This window comes from Tiliqua scincoides, chromosome 5 (assembly GCF_035046505.1).
Source record: "Tiliqua scincoides isolate rTilSci1 chromosome 5, rTilSci1.hap2, whole genome shotgun sequence".
In the NCBI taxonomy this organism is placed as follows: Eukaryota; Metazoa; Chordata; class Lepidosauria; order Squamata; family Scincidae; genus Tiliqua; species Tiliqua scincoides.
Genome location: NC_089825.1, coordinates 41696883 through 41722422, shown reverse-complemented (window position 1 = coordinate 41722422; position 25540 = coordinate 41696883). Strand labels below are relative to the sequence as shown.

Here is a 25540-nt window from a genome sequence, read left to right as displayed (position 1 = left end):
TTTAAATAAAGGAATGTGGGTGATACAGCTTCTGGAAAGGGCCCTTTCTCTGGTTGGTGCTTAGGACCTGAAAAGTACCTCCACTCTACAACTTGAACATTCACAGTGGTGCAAGAAACAGCAGGAAGTGGATGCTGAATCTTCTGGCGCTCACTGAATCCCTATTGATCAAGTGTGAATCATGCAGCTGCAGTAGATGGAGCCAAGCACTGAGGCACACATTGCTACACTTCTAGCAGTATAGATAAACCCTGTGGCATCTGCTGTCGTGTCTTCCTGGTGGCCATTTTAAGGGGGGAATATTGGGGGTGGTGGAAATGATTGGCTAAGAAGTGGCAGCCATATCTGGAGGGACGCTAAGCAATGTGATGCATATTACTGTTCTAATTGTTGTAGTCCACAAATATGACAGGAAAGACAAATTATAAGTCATTCAAATAAACGACTTGCTAGCACAACAATTCTAGTTATCTAGAGACAACATGATTCTAACACCACAAACTGCATGAATCGAGGGCCCATTTTACACATGGTCACAGCCCTGTCATAATAACAGAGATCCTGAATGGACATTTGCTCTTATATTTCTCTAATAAAGTAGATTTCTTTTTCTCCTGAGAACTATACAAACCTTCTTTTCTATCTTCCAGAGCAATCTTCACCTTTGTATCGGTAATATCTTTGAAAGAGGACAGAAAGAGAACCACATCACCTTTCTCATTCTTAATAGGGACAATGTCCAATAGGCACCAAAATGAAGACCCTGTAAGGCAAAATGAAGTTTAATTCAAACAGCTGTTCTCTTTTCTTCAGTAAAATATCAAATATATTAACATCATTATCACAGAAAGCAAAACAGACAGCCCAATTCTACCTAAATTCCCCTGCGCCGATGCAGTTTGGCCAGCACAGCTTGCACTGTATCACATGGGGGAAATTTTGCAGTCTGGAGGTGTCTTCAAAGTAAGGAGACACACATTCTTTAACACTATTTAACTGATCTTAACTGATCTTTGGAATTCAGCGGCCCAGGTGAGGACGGTGTTTGTTTCCTGATTAAATAATGCCATTTTCATGTCTCAAAAATGGAAATGAAACAATCCAGCTCTGAATCCTACTGGAACAGCACTATTAATGGTTTAGGACAGTGTTTCTTGACCCGTGGTACAGGTACCACCTGTGGTACTTGAGGTGGTGTCTGGTGGTACTCATGGGACTCTTGCACACCTGCCACTCAGCAGCGAGACCAGGAACACAACACAACAACGGCCATAGGAGGCTCCAAAGCATGATTTTCCATGCTCAAAAAAGCCTTCCTGTCCACGCTGAGCCTCTTACTGGTGTTTGTTGAGCTGTATCTGGCCTTCCAACCCAGAAGTAACTGGTAGTGACTTCATCACCAGTTACTTCTGGTGGTACTTTGAATAGGTAAACCATGTGAAGTGGTGCGGCAGAGGACAAATGTTGCGAAATACTGGTTTAGGACCCTAGTCATCTCCTCGGACTCCTGAGTTTGGGAAAAACAACTTTTGTAAAGCAACAGAAAGGTTTCACGCCTTCAAGGGTCCTGACCAACTTCATAATGATTAAATTAAGGAAAGGTACAATGGCCATCCTGGGTGGCAAGACAAAGGCAAAACCCATCAGGGGTCTTTAGCTAACAAAGGAGGACCTCTTCAGCTAACAAGGGAGGGTGGTGGGCGGGTCAATGGGTGGGTGATAGGAGAGTGGGGGTAGGGTGAGGACCCAGCACTTGTGCCTGATCCTGACCCCAGGGCAGCGTGCTGCAGCTCCAGGCTGCTCAGATCTGTGCCATCTCTTGAGGTGGCACAGATTTGAGTAAACCCATTGGACCAGCAGCGGCTCTCCCTGGGTAAAGGGAAGCATTTCCCCGGGTTGAGTCGCTCGCAACACAAAACTCGCGTGGATACAGGGCAGGCCTGCTAGCCTCCCTGTTTCAGCGCATGATAGCATTACGCTGTCCATCTCTTTACATCATCAGCAGAAAACAAAGCATTGGTTTTCATGCAATGTTCATCTCCTGGGATTATTAAAAGAGACTGATGAAACATCTTACTTTTCTCACACTGTATTTTCCTTTGAACTTGCAGCTGATAGCTATTCCTATTTTAATGGAACGTTGAATTTCTGAAGCTCCCTTTGTTTACTGTGAAATGCCAATACTTTCAATTCTAAGATCTTTTTCTAACTTCCCACACCAATAGATCTCATGGAATACACCCCACTGTTTCAAAGATATTGAAATTCATCACCCACTTTCTTAAAATGAAAGCTAATGCATAGCTCCTCAAATATATGCCATTAAATGCAAGCAAGTTGAAACTCATTAAATGCTTGAATTCTGTGCAGGAGAATATCCGATATCCTTCTGTCTATAAAAATTACTGGGATAAATGTCTTTCACACAATGTGTTAATTGCTCTGTGACAGTATGGCAGAATTGTTTAAACATACTTCTTCAAAGTATGTACAATTAAATGCATCTGTATAAAGTCAGCAAATTTTTTTGGGTGGAACAATTATGGTGTATTTAATATGTAGCAAGGTTGTTTTTATAGTTAGCATATTACATATTATTACTTAACGTGATTACTGTAAAATACAAGTTCACACAGTATTTCAGAAGGGAGAGTTGGGAACCCAGTAATTGTTTCCTACATCATTGTTTAGAAATATTTTCCCACAAGTAGCAATGAATAGCAATTTAATGGACATGAATTTTGGGGAAAAAAAAATTCAAGACTCATTAAGGTTGTTGAAGTTAAGAACCAGAAGATTAAAATGATGGTGGGTAGAATGACAGAATCATAGAGATTGAGGAGACCTTGTAAAACACATAGTCCAACCCCTTCTCAATTCAGGAAACAAGCAGTTGCTTGAAAACCTCCAGCAAGGGATGCACACAGACCCCCCCCCCCCTCTGTATGGTGGGTTCTGGAACTAGTCATATACCGCACTGCCCTGGTGCTCAGGAAAGTGATGTAATGACATCACCACTTCCGGGTTCTCCCCAAAGAAAGTGGCACTAGCGTCTTTCTGCACTCTGTTCCTCCCCTGGAAGGGAGCCTGTGGAGGGGAGCCTCTAATTTAATCGAAGAGTTAAACTATATGGTATGTTAAGCATGTCATCAGCCCTTGTTTGGTTTTTGTTTCCTCCATAGGAAGCCCAATCGGGATCAGGACCACAGCATGTTCGAACATGAAATTTAACCCATGTTCTCTACCAAGTCCCAATCCAGGCCCAAGAAGCTGCTACTCGCCCCCGGACAGAAGCTGTTATTTGTATCAAATACTGGGTAGGGGTCATATGGATCATGATTATATTGTGGGTTAAATCCTCTCTCCTCTGATGCCAGAGTCTCAATCTCAGACATCACTACCAGGTGTCAAGAATGAGTAATGCCTTGGATGACATAGCACCATTTACAAGAGCCATTATGTGGGGGGAGGGGGCAACTGCCCTGAGAATCAAAACCACTGTCACAAGTAAGTCCTTTCCTCCTGACAGTTACCAAAATGCCCTCCATTGTCGCCATCTGTAAAGACACTGGGGGGAAATGGGAAGATGGACCATTATAGCTCAGTAGTGGACCTACCCTCAAGGCTCCCTGGGGCTCCCTGGGTCTGTGATGGTGCCTCCCATGCAAAGCCACCCCCCCCCACACTCATCTGCAGCGCAACAGAGCCTTGCATGGTTCCAGGACCCGCTAGGCTTCCCACAGTCTTAAACTGTACTTCTGGTACAGTTTCCAACCATGCTGGTAGCCTCAGAAGGCTTCCCATGTGATCCAAGAGATGCGCACCCAGGGCATTTGCCCCATTCGCTTAATGATAGGTCAGCTGCTATTATAGCTCAACACTAGTCAGAGGTCAGAAATCCAGATCTCTCATTCACTTTTTCTAATAAATGTTTTCACTTGATTGAAATAATAAAACACACTTGATGTGATAATTTGGCTGTCCTTGCTTGCCTCTCTGTCATCTGCTTCTCTTAAGGGATGCCTCCATGTCAAAGTCAATAAGAAAGAAGCTTCACAGATACACTTTGAAGGGTCACCATTACCGAATCACTGTGTCGTCAGGCAGACGGGTTGTTTTGTGGATTGCTTATGCTAGCATTGCTTAAGCTAGCTAGCCCACCTGCTGAGATTGGCATAAGCCAAGCCATTAGGGCCTCCAGTCAACAGACCAGAATGGAGGGTGGGGTGCCCCAATGGCCATAACACGTCCAGTTACATGAGACAAGTCAAGATCAACAATAGTTTGCTGTGTTCTTGCCATCTCAGAGTTTGTTGGTACATTTCAACTTGATTCCACTTACGAATGCCCCCTCTGAGAACACATGTGTGCACAAGGCTTGCACCAGGCTGCATTCCCAGACAGTTTATGAAGAATGTCAGTAATGTTAAGTACTTTTTTAATGAGGAAAATGTCAGAGACCTTCACATTGTCATTGCCTCAAATCTCCATTGATTTCAGATGCTCACTTTCTAATGCACAAGTAGATAAAATAGGTTGATGAAATGCAATTGCTTGAACACCACTGAGAAGTTAGAAATCATTTGGGCATGTTGCACTACACGATATGGCATTTCAAACAAGAAATGCTGTTTCTTTTTAGAAAACTTTTCATCAGAAAAGATTTCCTTCCTTGCTTCAGATAGCACACACAAAAGGCAATGGCATTGTCAACAATCATTGTCTTAAGTTCTTCATAGCTTTATATATGTCCATTATTTTTTCCTGCCCCTAGCCACTTTCTCTAGTAAAGAAATATCTCCCTCCCCCCCTTTCCTTCAGGCTAAGAACATCATTCGAGAAGACAGAGGCTATGGAGATAATATTATACAAAGAAATAGCATTGCTGAACCAAATTTAACCCACACAGAATCTCTTCCAAGTGGAAGGTCAATCTAGATATGATGGGAGTTTATTATTGTTTAAGACCAGGTCTGTCCCAATCACATAGAAAATGGGCTCCAATCTTGAAAGCAAAAAGGGGATGCAGGTCAGGGGAGCTTAACCTTTCCTGTGACCGTCTATTTCATAGATTTTCTTCCAAAATCTTTTCTAAATTCTTTCCCAGTCAATTACACTTCTGGAGTCAGGGCTTTTCTGAAGAGATAAGGACCTTGGGGCAAGTAGGCTACAGGGAAGTAAGCCAGAAGCTGAAGGATTTTAGTACTATACATAACAGGACAGCTCTAGGATGAAACAGACTCTCACATAATAACAGAACCAGGGGACATCCACTAAAATTGAGTGTTGGGCGGGTTAGGACAGACAAAAGAAAATATTTCTTTACTCAGCACGTGGTCGGTCTGAGGAACTCCTTGCCACAGGATGTGGTGCTGGCGTCTAGCCTAGACGCCTTTAAAAGGGGATTGGACGAGTTTCTGGAGGAAAAATCCATTATGGGGTACAAGCCATGATGTGTATGCGCAACCTCCTGATTTTAGGAATGGGTTAAGTCAGAATGCCAGATGTAGGGGAGGGCACCAGGATGAGGTCTCTTGTTATCTGGTGTGCTCCCTGGGGCATTTGGTGGGCCGCTGTGAGATACAGGAAGCTGGACTAGATGGGCCTATGGCCTGATCCAGTGGGGCTGTTCTTATGTTCTTATGTTCTTATGACTTTCACATCTATTTTGGCCCTACTCCTAATCTCTCTCAAACATTATGCCTTTTACTACCTCCCCTTACTTCTACACTTTCCCCATTGAAAGAAAATGCACAGATTGTTCTTATTTAATCATTCTGCTGTATTTTCACTGGAACGACTGCCTCCCTCTACATGAAACTGCCTGTTCACTACATTCGTTACTGGAGGCCCTATTGCCCCAATTGGACTGGCAGGAACAAGGGGGTCACAGTGGCACCCAAGTTGTGGAACTTGAGGTTCCCTTCAACAGAATGGAAGGTGGAGGCTAGAAATATTTTAAATAAAAAATAAACCCCTTCCTTAACAAAGCTCCAATCAAGGTTTAAATTAAAAATAATAATAAACCTAGAATATAAGCTAGACAGAGGGACCATGACTTGTGCTTCAAAGATAGGAATTGAGTTGAATGTGGTGTTTATTTTTGGGACGGAGGGGGAAAGCTTACATACTAATAGTGCAAGACTATGCATGCCTACTTAGCCGTAAGCCCCATGTTATTCAATGAAACTTAGGACGCAATCCTAACCAATTTTCCAGCACTGAGGTAAGGGCAATGCTTCCCTGAAGGAACAAACAGTCCCTTACCTTGAGGAGAATTCCTTGACTGCCACCACCCAACTGCAGGATGCCGCACATGCCTCATTGGCACAGCTGTGTCCATGCGGGAAAGTTGGTTAGGATTTGGGCCTGATTCCCAGGGTGCAAAAGACGGCAGCCTTAATTTACCACCCCCTGTAACCCAAACCTATTCTTACCTTGTGCCAGCAGAGCATGCACTCCACTGGCACGCACTGTTGCAAAAGTGCCATAAAGCACTTTGTGACAGCACACCTTCAGGAAGTGCTGGTGGGAAGGCCTCAGCCTTCCTGCTGGCATCAGAGCTCAGAGGGATGCTTGCCAGAGCAAGTAAGTCTGGCACAGGGATGAGGGGAGAGTGGGGGGGGGCTGAAATGGCGATAGGGACGAAGTAAGTCTGGCACAGAGGTGAAGGGAGAGCGGGGAGGGGATGGTGGCGATAGGGACGAATGGCCTGAGAAAGGGGTGGAATCAGTGATGCAGATGCATGGCAAATCCTATTCCCTCTCAGTCCTAACCCACCAATATGAATCAACTTGGATTTGCGCCAGTGATATTGCGGGTGTCGGTCCTAGTTGACCCTTTGCCGTTGCTAGGGCTTATTCTGGGGCAAGAGACAAATATCACCTTACCCCCAGAAGACTTATATTAGCTGAAATTCCCTTGCAGGATGAAGCACAGCCCACACCATTGCCACACTGCATCAGCCTCGGGAAATTTAGTTAGGGTTGGCCTGTTGCTCTTTCACTGGGTCTGTTTTCAGACAAAAGGACCACAACCACACTCAGAAAGAGGACGGCGAGTATCTTGACATGTCGGTTTAAACGCCATTGAAGTTTCACTGTGTCCCAAAATTTAGAAGTCAAGCTTTGAGCTGAAGAATAGGATGTTCTTGCTTATTTATAGATATCCGAGACTGCGTGGTGAGATCCTAAATAAACAAGCTTTATTTATCATCCCTAAAACTGATGGGTTTTTAATGATCTAACACAGTGGTTCCCAAACTTTTTAGCTCTGGGACCCACTTTTTAAAATGACACTCTATCAAGACCCACCTAGGTTTAGCAGACTTTTATTTTTAAAGAAGAAGGTCTAGAAAGAAATGTTTTGTTTACTTACAAGTAATAATAACCAGAAAAATGACCCTCAGACATTTATCTCCCTCTATTTAAACATGCTTGCAAACTGCAGGAGCCCAGCTTTTTGCAGGGTAGTTAGCAGCTATTTGATTTTTGAATAGCTTCAGGGCTCAAAGCAATTAGTTATCTTTCCATAACACTTATATGTCCCACCAAAATCCAGGTCGCGACCCACCAGTGGGTCCTGACTAACAGTTTGGGAACCACTGATCTCCGCCTCCCTCCATTCCTCCGCTTATCTTACCATGGCTCGGCGGTCCATGAGACTGCCATGGCAGAGCTCGGGTACCTGCCCGGTGGTAAGCCTCGCAAACTTGCTTTATGGCACGTTTGCAACAGTGCATGCCAGCAGTGAGCCGGCGTGCCAAGCCCAGGATTGGGCTCTAAGATTCTTATCCAAGAGCCACTGCCAGTGAATGCTGCTAAAATCGAGATATTTGGATTGATGTTCTCACTCGGTATAAGGCAGCAGCTTGTGTGGTCTTGTTTTCTCATTTGAGAATGGCCAGACCCATTTTAATGAGTGGAACTTAGCTGAGCAGTTTCTGGATTCTTACCTAAATGTCCATCTTTTGGATTTTCCAAAGCTGGCAGACATGCCAATGCAAACTGGCCCACTGAGTCCACCAAGCATAATAACAACAGTTGTATTCCACCAGGTCAGAGTTGAAAGTCACTGCCATTAATATGAGCTATAGAAAAGTCCCTTTAAACGTCCCTTCAAAATAGTGTATCTTGTTCAGCATGTAAGCAACTAAAACGTGCTTGTCAGAATCAAAACAGTGTGCACATAACTTACGCAAAGGTACTTTTCCAGAATTGGCACATAAACCTAAAATCATTTTATACTCAAAATTACCCAGAAATACCTTACATCCAAAAAATACATACCATCTCTTTAAAAACTATGAGGCATGCTGGAACTGAGACCAACTGCGGGGACTGAATTCTCTGATTTCAGGCTCATTCCAGGGCAAGTATTCAGTAAGTGGAATGGTGGGTGGAATCACCTGCACTGTTTTTGTTTTTCCTCTATTTTGGTTGTTTGCCAAGTGTGTGTAGTTGAATTTGTGCAAGTAATCCCGAGCACCCCATTAAAGAGGTGATCGGAGTTTGTTTGGCCCTGGCCAGGACACGAGAGTCCAGCCCCTCCCCAAGGGGGAGGTGAAGGGGGCTGGGTCTAGCAGCCACGGCGGACCTTTTAAAAGGGGATGAGACCCAGCCCTCTTCCTCCTTGTGCACGTGGGCACCGTGGGTATACCCGCCCGCCCACCCTAGAGGCAGTCTGAGTTTAACTGGTTGCCGTTTGGGGCCGGGTAGGAATTTTTTGCTGCCTGCCAAGATTGGCCGAGGGGCAGGCAGTTTTTTCGCCTACCCCAGACTGTTATGGGCCTGGGGGTTACATTCCCCCCTGTTTGCAAGCTGCCATTGGTCACTTTAAGAGGGCTGGTGGTGCGGGTTAGGAGGCGTGAATGGGACTTTGGCATGCACCTTCAGGCGGCATAGGCAGGGCAGAACCCTATTTCAGTCCTCAGGGGCTTGGCGGCACGAGGACATGAACGGGGCCCTGGCTGGGACCGCGGGGCACACCTCAGAGGCTCTGCGGCTCGAGGTAGCGCAGTCTGCAGTCTGGCTGCCTTCTCCTTAAGGGATAGACATGGATGAGACGCGCCGTCCCAGCGGCGGGGCGTGACTCGGAGTCGGGTGCATGCCCACCTGGGGGCAGAGGTTTCTGGTACCTCCCAGAGGTCCCTCCCTGCACCACAGGGGCTTTCGCTGCCTCGGATGCTGCAGGTCTCAGCCTCTGCTTCTCTTGGTAACATGAAATAAAGTTGCCCTTTCTCCCATATCTGTTGTCTCGAGTGTTCATTGGACAGTGCGGAAAACAAAGTGCATGTAGGATGAGGACTGACTGTAGCTCAGGCTGAATTCAAATGTTTGAGCTGTTGTCTCGCCAGTCGTAAGACCAATAAACGTTGCATTAAATCTGTTTGAAATCCAGTAGAAGTGAAGTATACCAAGAAAAAAGAGCCATTCTTCTCTACACCTATATATTTGGATAGTTATTGCCTCATCTAACAGTCATGTGCCTTTTTATTAAACTTTAAAATACCTTGTATTATGAATTCAGATCAGCGCCTGAAACCACGATTTGGTAACAGGACAAGTCTGCACTGTAAGTGTGTCAGGGCTGTCAATTAGAGAAGTCAAGCTTGCTACAGGTTCTAGGTTTAAATTTACAGAACAGTCTGACATGATTTCATTGTCACTGCTATGTCCCAAGGCTTTCTGCTGATTCTAAAATAGCTCCTAAAACACATTCAGATACCTGCAATGTGCAACATGATATCTCAAGAATAATAAGCCCCTTGGTAAGACTCACATCCATTAATGTATGCCACCCCGAGTTTTATTATGAAGAAATAATAATAATAATAATAATAATAATAATAATAATAATAATAATAATAATAATAATAATAATAATAATAATAAGAAGAAGAAGAAGAAGAAGAAGAAGAAGAAGAAGAAGTTCCATTTCATTTTCTCCTTTGCCATGGCAGAGCATGGTGGAAAGCCACCATGTTACTTAATATTTAATGTCTTCTCCTGTTACAAGTAAGCTAATTGTAAGTCATACCTATAAAAATATGTCTGTTTGTTTGTATAACCTTGAAGATCCTGTTCTGAAAACTCTGGCCTTACCGTGATGCGCCTGAAGTGGCTACTCTGAAGCAAATTTTCAGGGTGGCACACTTTTCCTGTCACTGATCTCTACTTCTAGAGCCCAAATTACACATGATGTTTAACACCCCAAACCTAAACTGTGTTGGCGCAGCAGGGCTGCATGGCCTCTGCTGTATCCATTGCAGCTTTGGAGAAGACTGGAGGTCTCCTCGAGGAAAGGGATTTTTTTTGCCTTACACCAAGCCTTCCTCAGTCTGCCCTACTCGTATCTGCACCTCCTAAATAGGTGCAGGTCGCCATGTAATGGTGGTAGGTCCAGGAAGGAGGTTAGGATATAGCAGAGGCCTACTCTGTCAGTCCTCTCAGGCCTGATCCTCCCCTCCCAGGTCTGATCCTGTCAGCGGGGCAGCACAGGCCTCCATGCAAGTGCTGCCTATGCTCTGGGCGTGCAAATGTGCCTTATGGCACATTTGCAACATCCTCTGCTAGTGCAGAGACAGCTGCATTTATGAATCTTCTAGTTTGGATTATGCTTTCAGTGTCATTAGGCCTGGTAGACTTAGGGTGCAATCCTAACTTGTGCAGGTTGACTGGCTTGCGCTGAATCCAGCACTAGGTAGATGGGGGTTGAGGCGCAATTCGTAGTAAGGGGATTTTATTTCCCTTACCCTGTGTCGCATGCCAGCCAGTCCTATGGGGCTACTTGGATCAGCATCCACAATTTCATGGATGCAAATCAGAGCAGCCTGTGTAACTCTGGTCAGGGGTTCGGATCTTGCCTGCACTGTTGCGGCCAGTCCCAGAGTGCTGCTGGGCCTAATCCACTTCTCAGACCTCCCCCTCCCGCAAATACCCCCTCCCTACCTCCAACACACCCTGCTGCCACCCTCTCGAGCTCCCTATGCTGGCCTGTCCAAGCTGGCCCAAACTTACCCGCTTCCGGTGCAGGTCCAGCACTGCTAGACCAGCACACATCCTTGTGCTGGCCTAGGCTGTTCCTGAGTTGTTGTAAAGGCTGTTGTAAAGGAGTTGTAAAGGCTGTTCCTTTACAGCATGTTTGTGACACTTGGGAACTGGCGCAAGGGACTTATGCGAGTTTTGGGGGGGTTGGATTGCTCTGCCCATTTTTTTTATTAAATAACACATCAGCTAGCTCCTCTCCCTTCACTGACAGGGTCACAATAGGGGATAGAAAAAACCCTACCTCCCAAAGGGTTGGGGTGCTAGCTATGTGTCTAGTCATTACAGACAAAAGAATGGTTTCATTGGAGCTAACGTGTGTCTTTCGCAAACTGCACCCAGTTTTTGTTTGTTGGTTTGTTTCACCATTGTCAATCAATCTAAAGCAGCTAAAAGGAAAAGAAAGCTATACCTGTCTAGAAAAGTCAGGACAGAGCATCAGGTATACGACATTGCGTTATTGTTTAGATAGCCTCCTTCTATCCAATCCCTACAGCCCACCAAAACACATGCACACAAACCATGATCCCTCAAGCACCTTATTTTGGCCTTTTTGCTTTTGATGTTTTGGTGTTTCCACTCTTGGGGGGGGGGGAGAGTTTCCCAAGGCAACCACCTTCTGCCTGGTCACCTTGAATGGTGGCAGTGATCTTCCATCCCAGTCTAAATTAAACTCAGTTGCAGAACAAGATGGGATGGGTGGCTGTTTATAGGCTCCCTGCTCCCCCCTGCCTAACTACTACAGCTTAATTAAACGAGTTTTGGTTCCTGGTCTTGCTTCTTCCATTCACCAAATGTAGTTGCTGCTCAGTCCCTATTTACGGAAATGAATCGGACTCCACTGAAATGAATGCTGGTTATGTTCTAGTTGCAGTGGTCCATTCATTTTTACTGTATTTTAATGCATAGCCACAGTGGAATAATGGCTCTGAAACTACTGGGGCAAGAGGATTGTTCATCTTCCAGGCAGTGTTTGTAAATTATTAATCATTACACATGATCTTCCTTGAATCGGTTTCCAGGAATATGGTTTGAAGACCCAACAGCATGGCTTCCTTTAAATGCTAATAGCATCAAAGGGCACAATTCTACTGAATTTTCATGAAGCTTCCATAGCATGCAACATTTTAAGAGATAGTCCATTAACATCCTGGGTACAACACAACACTCACCAAAACAGGAGGGGACATGTCTCTTCTAGTTTTTAAAACACATTTTTGTTTCTCTTTTCAGTACATATTGATTCAATATGTAAGTGTTTGACTTTGAACTGTAAATTCAGTGGAACTCTTATTTTAACAGTAAAATAAATAATTAGATCTTTCTCTGTTATAATTAAACACACACATACATGCACATACAGGTCTCCCACAAGGAAGTTCACCAAGTGGGTTTACATAACAAAATAAGTGAAAAGACGATTCTCTGTCCCAAATCATAAAAACAAAAAAGAAAAAGATTGAATTATGATATTGCCAGTAGTTTGCTAGGCCTAGAGGCTTGCTTGCTGCAGGCTCTGAAATCAGGAGTTTGAAGTGGAAGGAGATGGCAGGGCAGAAGAAGAACTAGAGCACATCGTTCAGAAGGAGGCACTATCTGTGCATTTGGCTTTGCAACACACCTTGTTAAACATTACTGTATCAGAGATACTGTTTTCAACATTCTATGACTGCAGCGTTAAGTGATCATTTGCATGTACGAAATGACCATCCTACAAGCCCCTATTGTAATTTCATTCCACTAGCAAAAGAACACTTTTCAGTGGAGATTGTCACAAGTTCAACTGAGAATCCCAAGTGGTGCATCATCAAGTGATGATGCGTACATGTATGAACCAGCTCAGATGAATGACTTCATGTGTGCATGTGTGACCCAGTTCAGATGAATGACTTGATGCTACACAACGGTCAAGCAACAAATTCATTCTGATCAACTAAAAGGTCACCAAGTAGCAAGCAAGTTTCTCCAGATCTCTTCTTCAAGCTATACATAGAGAAAAACAAAGGGGTGAAAGAGGAAAAGTTGGCCATGTTGGATAAACCCTGAAGTCTGAAGATGCCAGTCTTTATACCAGACTTAAGATGATATTTGGGAGAAGTTATGCAAACTTAGAGCCCAATCCTATCTATTTCCACACACACACCCGCCAAATCAACAATGCAACAATGACTACCACTGCATCCCACAGGGAGCCAGTTGTGGAGGTCTCCACTGTGTAAGGGAACAGTCATTCCCTTACCCAGGGGAAAGCCTCCACAGCTTGGTGGGGTCTAATCAGACCTGCGCTAGTGAATTTGCTGGTGCAGGTCTGCAAAGTCCCACACTGCAGGATTGGGTTCAGGAATTAAGATTCAATGGCCACCATTACCATCAAACCTGCCCCCTTCCTGGACCTGATCCGCCCTTCCTCCATCCCATCACCACCTTTCTGCCCTCCCCTATCCCAACCCCCTATCTTACCTGCCTTGGCAGGTGCCTAGCAATCCTGACACACATGGGACTGCTCTGGCCTTTCTGCTAGCACTCCGGCAGGCTGCTACTTCTGCACTGCTCGAAGCACTTTTACAAATGCCATAAGGCAGGTAGCGCTAGTGGAATGTTTGTTCACAAATGCTACAAGACTGAAGGATTGGGCTGTTAATTCAATTAACTAGAAAAATTTGCAAGTTGGGCTACTGAAACAAAGGAAAATAGTTATGGTACTTGATTTTCCTCAACAGAAATTACCCAGTCCACAAACAGGAGTACAATTTGGCAACATATAAATAAAAATTGCAGACAGATTAGTTCAAACATAGCGTACCTTGTATGGAATTTGGCACAACCTCACAAAGCAGTGTGCATCTTTACAGTGCATACCTTCACTTGCACTAGCCTTCTGCTCATTCACGTGCAACAACAGGATGCGTACAGATGGACGTTACGTAAAGCATTGCACTAAACAACAGTAAGCTTCCCAAACTGTCTGGCACTAATTGAGCACTGATGAATGAAGCCGTACTCACCGTTCGTCTTATAAAACATGATTTCTCCTTTGAATTCTATCTTTTCCTCCAGCGACTTTTCAATTTGAAGAATCATCTGCTCATTTGTTTCAGCACCATATAAAAATTTACAGCTGCAGCTCTTCTGCATGACTTCCGTTCGCGTAAATCCAGAAAGCTCACAGAAGCCATCTGAACAGTAAACTATGGGGAATCCCTTAGCCACCTGAGCATTTGCAAGGATGAAGTTACTATCTGCAGCAAGACACAAAAAATAAAACATCTGTTATGAATGGGATCACCAGGTTCCTATGCAGTGCAGTGTTCAACTATTGCGCAGTTTATATAGTCTGATATTTCTAGGTATTTTTAGCACCAGCTACCACTAGAAGAAGGGTTACAAGCCTCAGACAAGAGCAGGTGGTCTCTCCAGATCTGACAAACACACCCCCTGGACTACTCTCAGCACATTCCTTTATTGATCTAAGACTGCAATTCTATACACACTTACCTGGGAGGATGTCCCATTAAACACAGGCTTATTTCTGAGTAGTGTTCCCTCTAATTTTCGAGGGCAGCACTCAGAGTCATACAGTCGCTGCACAGAGGGGCTCAGGTATGCTCAGCAATGACATCACTGCTGAGCGGGAAGCTGCACAGGTATTGAATTCCAACTGTGCAGCTTACAGGGAAACTTGTTTCTGCGTAGACATGCATTATGTTACACTGTAAATGTGCCCCAGCACGGGCAGCCCAATCCTAATTAACTCCCCACTTGGTGATGCAGAGTCCGCTATATCACACAGAGGAATTTCGGCTTCCGAAGGCCTCATTGGAGGAAGGAAATGTTGATTCTTTCCCCTGGAGTAAGGAATCACCTCTGGCTCGGCCACCAGGTCTACTTCGACCCACACAAACAATATTGTATGCACAAGTCTATGTAGACTGGGTCAGGGGTTAAGACCGGGAAGGGGGATATGACAAAAGCTGCTGCTGCTGCTGAACCAGCCTCCTTTCCATACTCGATTTGCGCTCCTCTCTGCCCCTATCGCCACCCCAGGCAGTTCTTGCCTCTTCTGTGGTTCTGTTGTTCTCATGGCTTAACAAGTCGCCATTGTCCTCAGTGTTTTCAACAGCTTAACAAATTGCAGTTAAGTGCTAATTGAAGTGTTAACCGGTTTAAGCAGTTTCAACAACAATTTCAACAATGGCAGCGGAAGGATAGGGCTAATGTAAGTGTTTTACCAAGACACTTCCATCCCTATCACCCAGCCCACAGAGCTCAAGGTAAGATTCAGGTTCATAAAGTTCACATTGTGCAGAGTTTCCCAAACTTTGGATCATGATTTGCTGGTGAGTTGTGAGCCCACATGGGTTGGATCGCGACCTGGCCTTCCGACCCAACCTTGCTCTGATTTGGCTCCAAATCAGAACCATTCCAGAAGCTAGATTACTCACCAAGAGGATGGAGGGACTCTTCTAGGTTGTGCTGTGCTAGTGACCCACTCAGCTGGCCTCCCCAGGCCTCAGAATGGCAAACAGAAGCCTTGGGAAGCCACTTTTGGTTTTTGGAAAGACTTTTCAGGTTTGCTTCCGAAAACCAGAAATGGCTTTCTGACACTTCTGCAAGCCATTCTGAGGCCTGCAGAACCCAGTAGAGTGGGTTGCCAGCCAAAACTACCCAAAAAAGCCTCCCTACTCTGCTGGTCATTCATATATTGCAACCCACCATGGAGAACAAGATGGGTCATGGCACTGAGAAGACCGGGAATCTGTGATATAGTTTATAGCAAAGAGGGTCTGCGGGAACCTAATCCCATTTTTCTCAAAGGATCCATGATTCATCAACCACAGTTTCTGTAACTGCAGGGTTTCTCAGGAACCTAACCCCAGCAGTTAATGAGAATTGTATTTGTAAATCCTTTTGTAGCTACAAATGAATAAAAAGCAACCCATGAACATTTCACAGCATGTTTAGCAGTTTGCCCAGTCTGTTCACTTGGCTCTGTGAAGGCAGTTATACTACCCCTGCTAACTGGGCAAAGAGGCACCTTTTAAAGTGGTGTCCTCTTATATTTAGCAGAGGGAGAGCAAATGTCCCTCTTCACCCCAACATGGTGGTGCCCTATCCAGAAATTGTTCCTGGTGTCTCTTTTGCATCTCTTTTTAGACTTCTGAATTCTGTGGTGTAGTGAGGGGGTTGCCATGGAGAACCCCTCACGGTCAGGGAATGCTTTCCCCCTTACCTCAGGGAAGTATTGCAACTGCATCAGAGCTGGAAAATTGGATAGGATTGAGCCCTGAGCCCTATGGGAACAGGGAAGCACTGATTGATTGATTTTGCTATGCAAACTGTTTTGTGAACGACTTTTTTTTTAAAATTGAAAAGCAATATAGAAATATTATGAATAATAATAATTTTAAAAGGATAAAGAAACAATGCCATTTCTTTCCATTTTCTTAGGGACTCAATATCTACCGTAGATACTCACCTATATGGTGATAAATTTGTGCCTCAGACTCACGGGAGAATCGCCCCCTCGTCTTATCTCCGCAGTCACCCAGTGAGCAGAGGGGATGGGGGGGTCATTTGCATGGGGGGGGCTTGATAGGAGGATGGGCAGCTGCGCCCTGCCTGTTGCGCCTGGAACCTGGGAGGAGGAGGCAGGGCGTCGGCCTGCCCGCTGGCACTCCCCCACACCCTCTCAGAACCCTCCACATGCCGCCACAGTCCTGCCACCAGCAGGGGCAGGGAGCTGAGCGGGGGTGTCCTGGCTTCCGCCGCCGCCGCCAGACCAATGGAGGGCGGGGAGTGTGCGGGGATCGTCTTGTGCTGCTCCCTGCCAGGTGCTCCCCGGCACCTCCCTCCCTGTTGGCCAAAGCCGCGGGGCAGCGCAGGTCATTCCCCGAGTGCTCCCTGCTCTCCGTTGGTCCGGCGAGCAGAGGCAGTAGCCAGGATACGCCCATTCCACTCCCTGTCCCCGCAGGCAGCAGGACTGTGGCAGGGAGTGCAGACGGAGGGCTGTGAGAGGCGAGGGAGCATCGCTGGTAGGCTGCCCTCATATGCCCCCCTGCTCCTCCGAGATTCCAGGCGCAACCAGCCGAGTGCAGGCTGGGGGGAGGCACAGCTGCCCATCCTCCTACTAAGTCCCCCCCACCCAGGTGCAAATGGCCTCCTCCGCCTGCCCGGGTGACTGCCCCACATGCTCTGGCTCCTCCGGCACCAGGAACGATGAGGGGAGTGGCTGGGTGCAGGCCGGCAGGAGGTACAGCTGCCAGGAACTCCACATGAGGCCCCGCTGCCCTTCCCCTACAGAGGTCCACTTCCAAGTACATCAGGTCCAACTATGTGCAGCTGCACTTGCTCAGTCACTCCTTGTTGCTTGTCTCTTTGCTGCGAACTGCATTGCACACTCCCAGTTGTGTGTTCTATGTTGTGTGTTCTATGTAAAGGCTTCAGGTACCAGGCACTTTAAAGGAGGATTTCATTAATGGTTCTACTAGGATGCTGTTTCCAGTGTACTTAGAGCCCAAGTACTAGGCTTGTCTACTCAGAAGTAAGTTCCATTAAAGTCAATGAGGCTTACTCCCAGGAAAGTGTGGATGGGATTGTGGCCTTACTCTGATAGTGTTTACAAATGGTTGTTGAGAGTACAATTTTAAAAATTAGTGAAAAACAATGTATCTTATGATCGATGAGATAGACCATAGTTTTTAATAAATTAGAGACTATTTTTAATAGTCTATGTGTATGTATGTATGTATACTGTGTTTTTAATACTATGTTTTTAATAAATTAGTGACTGTACAGTTCTTAGGTAACAATTACTGGTAGGTTATTTTTCAGGATCTGGCTCAGGTAAAATCAGACAAAATCAGGTAAAATCAGACAAAATCAGACACCCCCCTAAGTTTAACCCCCAACTTATTCAAGGGTCATATAAAATTCCATGATTTTTTAATCAAAGCCTACCCTCGACACTCGACCCTTTAAGACAGGCTTGGGACCCTTGGGAGGACACAAAGACAATAGTGCCCATCACTTCTGGGTTATCCCTGCTGCCACTGCCAAATATCTGAATGAACTGGATAACTAAAAAGCCGTTTTCAAATCCCTTTTCTTCCTCCCTGAAGTCGGCGAGTGTGATGGGGAGAACCTGGAAGTGATGGGTGTTGTCACCTATGGGGACTGCCAGTTCTCCACCTGCTTAAGGGGGACAAATTTTCTGAACATGGTATCTGGGGGTGGTCACAACCCTAGAGTTGGGAAGCACTTCTCTATTAGAATAAAATCATAGCGGTGTTTGAAACTTTATAGTTCTTTCTCCAGGGGTTCTTGAAATGCATTATCTGGAGGAAGAACTTCAATTCCCAAGCACTCTTGCAGTTTTCTTTTAACAGAGCAACAATGGAAAAGGTAAGCGAGAGTAGCAGGAAAAAGGAAGATTGCCACTATGCCATGAGACAGAAAGAGAGAAAGGAGAAAGTCTCCCACCTCCGCACATAGACTTTTTCTTCTGTTGCTGCCATGGAGACAGGTGAGGAGAGAGTGAAAGGCTGGCAGAAGAAGGGAACTCTGAAGGTCTGAGCTCTGCAGCATTCTTGGAGCTCTGAAAGTTCACCTCTCCTTTTGCGGTGGGAGGAATCTGAGTTGCACGGACGATTTTGCAGACCCGAACCCAGTGAAATTCTCCAGCATCTCTAACTCAGCATATCTTCCAAGAAATAAAAAGAGCCAAACTGCTCTAAAATTTGCTGATTTGCTTCCCAAATCACATTCGCACATCATCAGATCACATTCTGTGACTTACACATCGGTTAAAAAAAAAAAAAATGAACATCCCACTGTGTTTGAAGGACTCTGATGAGCGACTGAACGATGCTGAGCCATTCATTAGCCTGGTTCGCACTGCAAAAATTCATCTCATGGTGGAAAATGACAGCCGCAATGTGCACTATTTATAGTTTCTTGTGTGGACTACCTCTACTAGTAACCAGGCAAGAACATATCAGAATTTTTCACTACTGCTTCACTGATGCTACAAGGTAGGCCTCAATGATACTGAATGGTATGACTATTTCTGCCCCAAGCCATGACATTCCCAGAGAAGCAGGGTCCTGCCCGTCAACTACTGTGCCTGAATTCCAATGAACAGCTGGATTACCCTAAAATTACTGAAGGAACAGATGTGACATCTACTAAATCACCAGGGAGAATCTCACATTGAAGTGTTGCAGTTGAATTTCCTCCTGCTAAGTCCCACTGGGCTCATTCCCTAAATCCCAAAATCCCCTAAATTTAGTATTGGGCTAAAGAGTCTGGGTTGGAGTCTTCAGCATGGAACCACCAGTCCTCCTGCTTCCTGCTAACAATCACAGGCAGGCCTAATCTATGCTAGGGGAGTGCAGGCAGCCTCCATGCTGCCCCAGCAGTGGCCACCGCAAATGTGCCATAAGGCACGTTGTGGCGGCTGGGAGGTGACAGGTACTAGCAGGGAGGTCAGCATCATTCGGGACCAGCAGGAGTGCGTGGCAGTAAATATCCTGCTGAGTGGTGGAAAGGCATTCCTGGATGGAGGAAGATGGAGAGAAGGTGAATCTGGGCAGGGAGGGTAGCCCAGGGGTGGTTGAGGCCTGGAAGGGTGCAGGGATGGCAGCAGAAGCTGCCATCAAATCCTATCTCCCCCTCCTGGGCCTTGGAGCCTGACACAGGTCTCCTCATTTTTGTGCAAGCGAACTAGCTGGCACAGCTCCAAGTAGATCCATCAAGGCTGCTGGGGCTCTACATGGGTGTAGAGTACCATGGGAACCAAAGTTTCCTCACCCCAAGGAGGCCTCAGGCCACTTCCCTGCCCCTGTAGGATACAGCAGTGGCTTTTTCAGTGCTCCATTTCCATGGCAGTGGACATTTCCCTGGCACAATGGCCAGGGATAGGATTGGGCCCTTAATCTTCACTAGCATTCAGACTTCCTGCCTGCTTATTTTCCTATAAGCTAGCATTTGGTAAAAGGAAGATCCAGTCTAACATAGTTTGCTGATAAAGAAGATAATGGGCATGAGAGGGGGTAAAAGAACCACAGATAACTGAATCCGCAGATACCTGATCTGCGGATATGAGGAGACACCTGTACAATATGAAGTTCAAAATCTAGCCAGTACTAACCCTGAAAATGAACCTGAATGAACTTACACCCACCTACCCCATGAATATACCCTGTTTGTTGCCTCTCTGATTTTCAAACTGCTTATAGAACATGCAGCTCTATTTTTTTTGCATCTACTCTCCATCCTTTCAACAGCCCATAAGGGTCATTTTCAACCTGACCTTTCTCATCTGTATTGTGTCTGAGATGCATAAGTAGCTCCCCTGCACGGCTCTTTTGTCCAGGATCTGCACTCTGCTGTGCTATCTCCTAAAAGCAGCCATTTCCTTTGTGCCAATTCATGCTCTATAATACAGATTTGCCATCCAGAAAACTGAAGTGGAAATCTGGAGCAGTTTAAACCTAAAACAGTCATTTCTCTGTTAAGAACTGTGAACCCAGGGAAGCCAGAGGCCAAGTAAACGTTGAATACAGCCAATCTTACACAAATTAGAACACTTTGAGGTGCAAATAAAATGCCTGGTTAATAATAAGGGTTTCAATCCAGTCATATGGGCACTCTGCACCTCTATGTTCCAGTTGTACTACATGCTTTATGACTATTGCAAATGGCGACACACTGTTTTGCACAGATGGGCTTTCACCGAAAGCAGCATACAACCATGGTCACACCAGCAGCCATCCCACAAGCCCGTGACAGTAGGTCAGTGTGAGGGCGAGCAAGAGGCAGGGGGAGAAGAGAACAGGGTGCGTAGGGATGGAATGAGGCGGAGACCAGAGTGGAGAGGAGGGCGAATTGAAGCCAGGAAAAGGGCAGTATCGGTGGAAGTGCTGCCATCGATACTCTATCCCCCTTCCCAGCCTTGATCCACCTTCCCAGATCCAGTTGGACTTGTGCCAGCTAAATCACTGGCACAGGTCCAAGAAGCCCCATTTAGGCAGGAAAGCCTTAGCACTGGGAAAAGGAACAAGTTTCCTTCCATGGAGGAGACCTTCAAGACTTCCCCCCTCCACTGGATGCAGCACATGCTCCAGTAGTGTGGCTACACTGGCAAGATTTTTAAAAAAAATAGGGTTGGACTCTTGGGGGGGGGGTTTGCAATGCCATGCCACTCATGGCAAGTGAGAGAAGCTACTTACACTGTGTTGCAGTGCCTGCAGAACTTACCATTTTACCCCCTCACTAGCAATGCCACTGGCTGCCAATCAATTTAGACAATAAGAGATTTTGCAGGCTTTTGAGCAGGTACCCTGCCTGAGAACTTGTGAGCTTGACTTAAACACAGAACTTCCCCAGCCATCCACAAGGCATCAGACAGACCTTTCCCTTTGTTAGAAGGGTGTCATTACCTTTGTGTGATAGTCCCAGTCCTGACAGGGAAAACAGGCTCCACAGGAGTCCTGCTGCCACCTGTACTATCCACTGCTTTCTCCCCACCTGCACCAGTGTAAATTATAGGACACTAAGCCAGACAGAAGGGGATGTGGATTGCTAGAAAGAGTGGGATGAACCGCCACCTCTGCTGCCTTCCTTCTGCCCCAGGTAATCTTTTTGATCCCTTGAGTCAGGGAGAAGGGGAGGTAAGCAGCAGAGGCTGGATCCTTTGTGAGTGATTCCATGGATCACTCCCAAATCCTTGATGGTTTGCGCGTGTTCCTTCAAAATGTATATAAACCATCATCCATTGGGGTCTGAGCTGGACGAAGCTAGTGCAGCCCTATAGACCACACTGAGCCACCTGGATCAATCATATGATTCAATTTAAGGCCGTTTTCTCTTATCTGTATGCATTGCAGTCTCTCATGGAGAGGGAAAGAGAAGGAAATAGATTCAGTGACGTGGAGAGACAGAAAGAGAAATAGTACTCGTACATCTCATTGACTATTTTTTTTTAATGAGGCTCCAATAATTTTTAATAGTGCTGAAATTCACTTTAATAGACTTACTATATTTCAGACCCAATGAGCTCACTTGTTTGACTCTATCCAATTAAAGGTCTTTCCAAAAGTATTCATGACACTTAAATAGATTTTACACATCCACAATCCAGCTGTTCGAAATGCTGTTTGACTTCTCAAACTACCACTTTTGTTTTTCTAAATGGCAAATAAATATCATTATCAGTTATATGCCTTTGTGTGCTGATTCGGCTGTCAAAACAGAATCGGATTCCCTTACTAGTAAAAGAATTAAAATCATATGCTTGTCGTGCAAATTGATGATGGTGCCTCTATATAAAACCTAATGATCATGTATCTAAAAAGCATCTGCAGCCTTCAAATTAATTTATTCCTGCTCTCTTATTGTTTAAAATACAATTACCTACTGCAGAGTCATTCATCCTCTCGGCTAATTCAATGTGAACTACATGAAGCAGAAAAAAACTCGGAATAGATAAAAGGGGATGCTGGGCCCTACTAATTAACTGCTAAAAGGAATTTTAACAACATGTTAGGGTACAAATGAAAAGAAAGTATGGATGGGACAAACTGTTGTCCCAGTTATATCACTGTGACTCCAGACTCCCTTAATAAATGGCTAAGAGATGGATTTGCCAGTTTGCCCGGAATGGCATTTCCCCCCCAGCTTTGTGCTTTTTTCTCAGGCAGACAGGTAGAATGTTCAGACAAGGTTTGAACCTGTCCCTTTATTTCCAGGCCCCATCCACTGACCACCAATTCCTGATCCTTTAGCATTGGGCCCTGCCTCTAGACCAGATTTTGTCCCATTTTCAAAAAGTTGGTGATCTTATAACATCACCAGCCCTTCCCCTGAAATTTGTTTTGGGATGCCTCCAACCTGGCAATTGCTCCTGCGCTATGATAGGAATCTGAAATGTCTTAGTAATGTCTTAGTAGGAACAAAGCATATGGCCAACTATACCCCAAAGACCATGACTGTAATAATGAGCTGCTGAACTGCCAAACTGCTTTGTACTCAGCACTATTTATATACTGCCTCTCCATAATTTGCTCAGAGTAATGGAACTTTTAAAATCTCCAAGCTTAAAAGGTAATGTGTTAGGGAACTGGAGTTGCTAACTTACAGCCCAATCCTGAGCTCCCATGGCACGCAGTTTTGGCGGCAGCAAAAATGGCTGCCGCTGGATCCTGTGTGCCACAGGTTACCACAGGTGGCACCTTGGGAGAAGGGGACTTTTGGCCCCTTTTCCTGGGTAAGGGAAGTAGCCCCGCAATGGGGCTACTCAATTCACTCAAAGGTACTCAATTTACTCAAAGGTAAAGACATTCGTGTAGGGTGCCGAGCACCACGTTAACAGAAAGGAACTGGTAGAGCAGCTCCACCGGACTCGCCTCCCTGCTTCTCCGCTTCCTCCCGCCAGCATGCCTCCCACCCACCCTTTCCCCACCTCCCCATCACACTTCCTCCCCATCACACTTCCTCCCCACCCTCTCTCCACCCTCTGCCTGCCTTCCCCCTCCCCAGAATGCCTCCTCCCTGCCTACCCCTTGCCCCTCCTTACTGTGCAACAGCTCGGCGGTCCATGCGACCGCCAAGTGGTGGAGGCCTGGCACCTGCCCAGTGCTAGCCGAGCGCTGGGCTAGCACAAGTGCTTGCCCAGCGGTAAGACAGTAAGTGGTAAGCAGGCATGCAGTGTTCAGGATTGGGCTCTTAGGGTGCTATCCTACCTTGCACTGTATCCAACACGGGATAGGTGCCCAAAGCGGCTCAGTCACAGGTAAGGGGAAAATTTTCCCCTTACCTCTGGGTAAGCCACACTTGCACCTATGGGTCTCCTCGGACTTGCGCCACCTCCTGAGGTGGCACAAGTCAGAGGAGAGTAGAGTGGCTTGAAGCTGCTCTGAACTCCCTGGGAATGGGGGTTGGGATCCAGCATAACTGCTGGGTCCCAGCCCCGCCTCCTGCTCCCCACCTGCCCACCCCCTGGGCCACCCACTGCCTGCCCTCCCTCTTTCCCAGAATGCTTCCCTCCTGCCTCCCCTCCACCCACCCCAGAGTTCTTGACTTAAGAATGGCTCCCTCTCTTGAGACCTTTCGGCAAGGCCTGAAGACCCTTCTGTTTAAACAGGCCTTCTGAGTTCTTGGCCTTTTAACATTTTTTAACATCTTTTAATATTTTTTTTTACAGGCCTGATTCTTTTATGACTTGCTGCTGCTCTATGCTCTTTTTACCTATTTTTACTCTGACTGCTGTTTTTAGTATGTGTTAATATGTTTTTATTTGTTTTTAAATTGTTTTTAATATGTTGTAAGCCGCCTTGAGTCCCTTCGGGGAGAAAGGCGGGGTAGAAATAAAGTTATTATTATTATTATTATTATTATTATTATTATTATTATTATTATTATTATTATTATTGTGTCGGCCGAGCTCAGCCAACACAAGACTTAGAGCCTCCATCAGACTTATTCCAGCCTCTGCAGGCTGGTGTGCCTCTGCAATGCAAGAGGGATTTGAGTCTGACCAAGTGCAGCTCAGGATTGTGCTGTTAGGAAGATAAGTCAGCCAACTTCTAGGAGATGTCTTAGGGCTTTGCTACATTGTAGATTTCCTTATCATCAGTAGGCTCCAGAGTTATGCTTCCTTGGTTCCATTTCAGCTGAATACATTATGCATGGAACCTGGGACACCACAGGTACTAAATAAAGGATGGTGTTGATAATAACATCATTAAAACACTGTGAGAACTGAAAAGACAGGGAGAAAATGCAAATACAGGTGTGCGCCACTTTGCGACCTTCCAGCTTATGCTGAGATCACATAACCGATGACCACATGCGGTCACATGGTTGTCAGAGGGCATACACCCCAACCAGAGATGATCTGCTCTCCTCCCCTCCAGAGGGTTGTCTGAGCCTCCCAGAGTCTCAGACAGGCTCAGACTCCCAGAGGCTCAGACTGAGGGAAATTGACTCTCTCTCGTGATTTCTGGTTTCCTCCGTGAAACCAGAAGTCGCTTGAGAGATGCAATTTCCCTCACTCTGAGCTTTGCAGAGACAGCATGCGGACACACGCTATCTCTGGGAAGCTCAGATGACCCTCTGGAGGGGAGGGGAGCAGATCATCCCCTTCCCTACGGAGGGTCCAGATTGCGTCAAGTGCTGCTTGACGACGGGGATCATGGTCCTGAACCCTGTCGTCAAGCAGCGCACGACTGTATATGACCTGGTTGATTAAACCATCTTGCCGGCTTAAACCTTAACTCTGTTTTCTCTAAGCTGATCACAGTATCTAAAGCTAAACACATAGCATACATACATTCTTGTGAGATCCATGCCTTAGGACAGGGGTGTCAAACTCATTTCATACAAAGGGCCGAAGTTAGCATTCAGGGCTCCTGCTGAGGGCCGGAAGTGATGTCATTCATCAGAAAGTAACATCATTAAGCAGCTAATGGCCAGAAATCAGATCTTGTTCTCATATA

At 45.8% G+C, this 25540-nt stretch overlaps 1 protein-coding gene across 1 annotated transcript in view; it reads right to left on the bottom strand.

Moving 5' to 3' along the window:
- The window catches only part of KCNH8 (potassium voltage-gated channel subfamily H member 8), a 225099-nt gene that overhangs the window by 123626 nt on the left and 75933 nt on the right, over positions 1-25540 (bottom strand). Inside the window, exons 2-3 of the mRNA XM_066627249.1 lie at positions 14051-14284; positions 632-763 (exon numbers count right to left, since the gene is read on the bottom strand). Coding sequence (XP_066483346.1) covers positions 632-763; positions 14051-14284 — 366 coding nt within the window. The remainder of the gene's footprint in view (positions 1-631; positions 764-14050; positions 14285-25540) is intronic.